Source organism: Phalaenopsis equestris, unplaced genomic scaffold (genome assembly GCF_001263595.1).
Source record: "Phalaenopsis equestris unplaced genomic scaffold, ASM126359v1 Scaffold000101, whole genome shotgun sequence".
NCBI classification, from domain to species: domain Eukaryota; kingdom Viridiplantae; phylum Streptophyta; class Magnoliopsida; order Asparagales; family Orchidaceae; genus Phalaenopsis; species Phalaenopsis equestris.
This window is the reverse complement of record NW_018164543.1, coordinates 407,424-411,494: the sequence shown is the minus strand read 5'-3', so window position 1 is coordinate 411,494 and position 4,071 is coordinate 407,424. Positions and strand designations below refer to the sequence as shown.

At 34.9% G+C, this 4,071-nt stretch overlaps 1 protein-coding gene across 1 annotated transcript in view; it reads right to left on the bottom strand.

Moving 5' to 3' along the window:
* Window positions 1–1,155: 1,155 nt before the first annotated feature.
* Window positions 1,156–4,071, bottom strand: part of LOC110020562 (mannose-specific lectin-like) — a 3,693-nt gene continuing 777 nt past the window's right edge. Inside the window, exon 2 of the mRNA XM_020718705.1 lies at window positions 1,156–1,877. Within this exon, the coding sequence (XP_020574364.1) occupies window positions 1,343–1,877 (535 nt within the window). The 3' untranslated portion in view covers window positions 1,156–1,342. The remainder of the gene's footprint in view (window positions 1,878–4,071) is intronic.

Genomic DNA, 4,071 nt, shown 5'->3' with positions numbered 1-4,071 from the left:
TTTGAACAACAAACGAAATTTTTCGTAAATATAAATAAATAAGTTCGCGTATGTATATATTTAGTTCATTTAAATTTGGAGAGTTTAAGAGTTATTTAACTTATTTATTTATTAATTTGAATGAGCATATTCGAGTTTTAATTCGAATTATTCTTGAGTGCATGCATTGTTTCATTTATAGCCCCGCACACTGGCGGCCGGTGCAATGAGTTAAGCCTCAGTTCTAAAGAAAATGAAATGATGTACACGTAAAGCAATAGTCAATGATAGCTGCTTCTTTTCAGATAGCTGAAGCCACGTGTCAATTTATAATTGGCTTTAACATCTTTCTATATTGGTTGAGCATCTCCTCTTGGCGATCATCAAATCCTCGTTTCGGGCCGCCACAGCCTAACGCCATGCACTTTTCGTCCGATATATAAATAAATAAATTTAAACATTACTATAGAGCTTTTTATAAGGATAAGAGAAAAAAACATCGAATTACTTTAAAATAAATGAATTTACTTTAAATAAATTCAATAAAAACTAATTTTGGATGCTATGAAATCCAAATGATATCGAAAAAAATATTAAACTCATTAGAATATAAAAATATAGAAAAACATTCTTCAATAATGTTTTTATAAACAACCTAAGATAATTAAAAAAAAAGACTTTTGCTGAAGTCAAATCTATTCCATCATTCCCAAGGGATAGAGCCGAGGGAGAGAATATAAGAGAAAGAGAAAAGAAGATGGGAGAGAAAAATCTATTCCATTGAGGCATATATGGGTATTCCGGGGAATTTTGACCCCTTTTATCTTTTAGAAAATAGAAGTTACAAGAGAGGAAAAAGTGAAAGAGTTCTCTATACATGACGATCACCTCTGTTTGGTTGAATGACTTGTAGGTTTAGCCAAACAGTTACGGTGTCACATCTAACTGCTTATATTTATTCGGGAGGCATATGTTGTGACCAATATATGTTTGGGGTGTCGAGATGAGATTCTAATTCTTCACTCACGTGGGTCCTGACGGTTGCTAGCAACGTCCTCAAAAATTATTTTTGCTCAAACTATATTTAGCCCCCGCTTTCTTTTATCCAAGCTTGTTGCCCAACTTATTTTTTTTAAAACCAACACTTTATTTAACAATTAACTCGTGAAATATAACCATGCAAAGCCATTCTCATGTCATATATGGAAACTTAGATGAACACTATATCTAATGCTTATTCATACAGCACCGACACACTTAACTGGAAAAGTAAATTATCCCGGCAAGAGCACCCAGGTTTCCAACACCAATTTATTCAGAATATACTAACTATAAATACTTCTTCCAGCTTCTCCGACCGTAATCATGGATACAGTTCCTTGACCTTATTCTGCGCCGCGCCAGATGCAGCCGCCGTGCCGTTGCTATGCGGGATGACGACAATAGCAGCATTGCCAACGTTGGTGCCAGTTGCCCAAATCGCGTTGTTGGAGTTGTCGTAGATGACGACGTTGCGATCTCTCTGGAGGATGAGATAGTAGTTACCGTTTTGGCGATTGGTGTTGCTTGCCCAGATAACCCTGGTGCCGCTATAAATCACGAGATTACCATCACGCTGCATCGTGACGTAGCAGCCGGAGGCCTTTCCATTGGTCCCCGTCGCCCAGACTGCTTTGTTGTTATCGTAGAGGACGAGGTTGCAGTCTTTCTGCATGATGAATATGTAGGGGCCTTGTGCGAGTGACTGTCCCCCTCCCAGCGACTGGCCTGCGTTCAGGCGATCGGCTGCAGAGACAGGAGCGGTTTGGAGACTCAACAGAGTTTTATTTGGGACTTGGGGGGAGTGTGTGTTATAATTCTTTGCTTGGCTGAGTGCATGGTAGTGGAGGTTTGGATCCCTATTTATAATAGAAATCAAACACGTGGACAATGAAGTATATGCCGTATCGGATGGGAACTCTTATGTGATGCTTCCACTGCGCCGCGTCTGGTTATGGTTTTAATGTATGTCAATCGGTGTATTACTATTTGGAAGAAAATTAAGATATTGAGGGATTTTCAGGTATGCTTGAAGATTAAAAATTGTATAATTATTTATAAAATATCTAAATATAAAAAGTTAGATGTCGATGCTCACATTATATTTTTATTAGACAGGGAGCTTGATTCAATTTAGAGTTTGCAATGGCCAAGCCAAAATTTAAATTATTTAATTAAAACAATTTCTTTTGAAAAAAAATTAATATTATAAAAATTAAAGATGTATTTTAGTGTTGAGTATGCAATAAGTTTTTATTTGAAATAAAAATAAAATTTTAGAAATTAACACTATTATTAGCTATAATACTATACTACACTAGGATTAAATTTTTTTGTGGGCAGCTGTCCACTTTAATTTTTTTTTAATTTTTGTTAGTATTATAATCCTTTTTTAAATATTTCAATATTGTTTTTGAAGTTCCGCTTTAATAAAGCTGTTTGCCGAAAAAAATACAAGAATAGTTAAATATAATGATTTACATACATAACACTCAATTCTTATGTATTTGTGTATTTAACACCTAAACTTTAATTTTTACACATATACCAACTTACGATGACACCTTACGACATATACCAACTTACGATGAATGAAAATTTCACTTTTTAAAAGTTAAAATAGTTGTACTTTTTTATATGACAGGAATGATTAAGGTAGTATAAATGTAAAAAATAAAGTTAGGTGTTAGATATGTAAATACATAGAAATTGAGTAGTAACTATATAGATGCCCCATCGAAATATTTACATTCAAAACACTCAATTTCGTATGTATTTACATACCTAACACTTAAACTTCAATTTTTTACTTATATGATACTTTACCAATGAATGAAAAAGCTGTATTTCACCTTTTTAAAGTTAGAAATAGTTACATTATTGGTGTGACTTGAAAGATTAAGATGATATAAACGTAATAGGTGTTAGAAATGTAAAAACATAATAATTGAGTGGTACGTACGTGAATACCCCTTTTTAATTTATTGCGGATTATTAAAAAAACTTGCAGGCTAACTTTGTTCTTCTAATGTTTTCAATGCTTTATATAAAACATTTCCTTAACTGAGAATTTTTTTGGCATATAAATAAATGACTTGCACTCTTTGTGAACGTATATAACTTTTATGGTTAATATTTTGATCGACAATTTTTCAAACTCTAGGCAGAAAAGAGCGGAACAATTGAAAAAAAGAAATTTTATTCTTCCGTCAAAAGAGACATGATAAAAGAGTCTCCTCTCAAGGTAAGCAATCAACCGACGATTCAAGATCGAGTTTGAAGCCTGGTCTCCAAACCCGAGATAGGTTCAAGCTTCGGAAACGGTTCCTTGCTCGATAACGACAAGTTCCATCAAAAGTGAGATATAAATCACCCTGACAGCAAGTCTCGTCAAATACCCCGCATAGGCTGTGACAAGATCTGTCGAAAACCTTGCAAGATTGAGAGATGTTGTCGAGGCGACAAACCAACCTGAGAGGCGAGATATGAGCCTTATGACTCGAGCCAAATGGAAAATGAGTCATGGCTCATTCAATGAAAAAAGATGACTGATCACATTTGACCGACCCACGCCGTGTCCGGACTGGACGACCACCTCACAACTGGCTGATCTAGTCGACCGTGCTAAAAGGCACCGAGTAATATTGCTATGCGGCATAACACGTCGACTAGCCCACGCGTACTCCAGAGGGCACAAATAACACTCGGTCGATCGCCTCAGTCGGCTGACTTCAATCCAACCAACCAAACAATTACAGCTAATGTTGAAATTTAAATTATAATGCAAATATGATATAAAACCAATACAATCAAATTAGAGCATTAATAACATGAAGAACGGTTTTTATAACCGTTCTCTCCTTTCTATAAACAAAATATACTTATATAAGTACAGAACAAAAAATATGAATAGGAGGACCTCTTCTTGATTCTCCCTACAGAAATTCTATACTAATTCTTCTCTCTTTTTCTTTTTCTCCTTTCACTCGGTTTTAACTTTTAAGGCATGATTCACAAAGGGCAAATTAAGGTCCAATAATATATATATATATA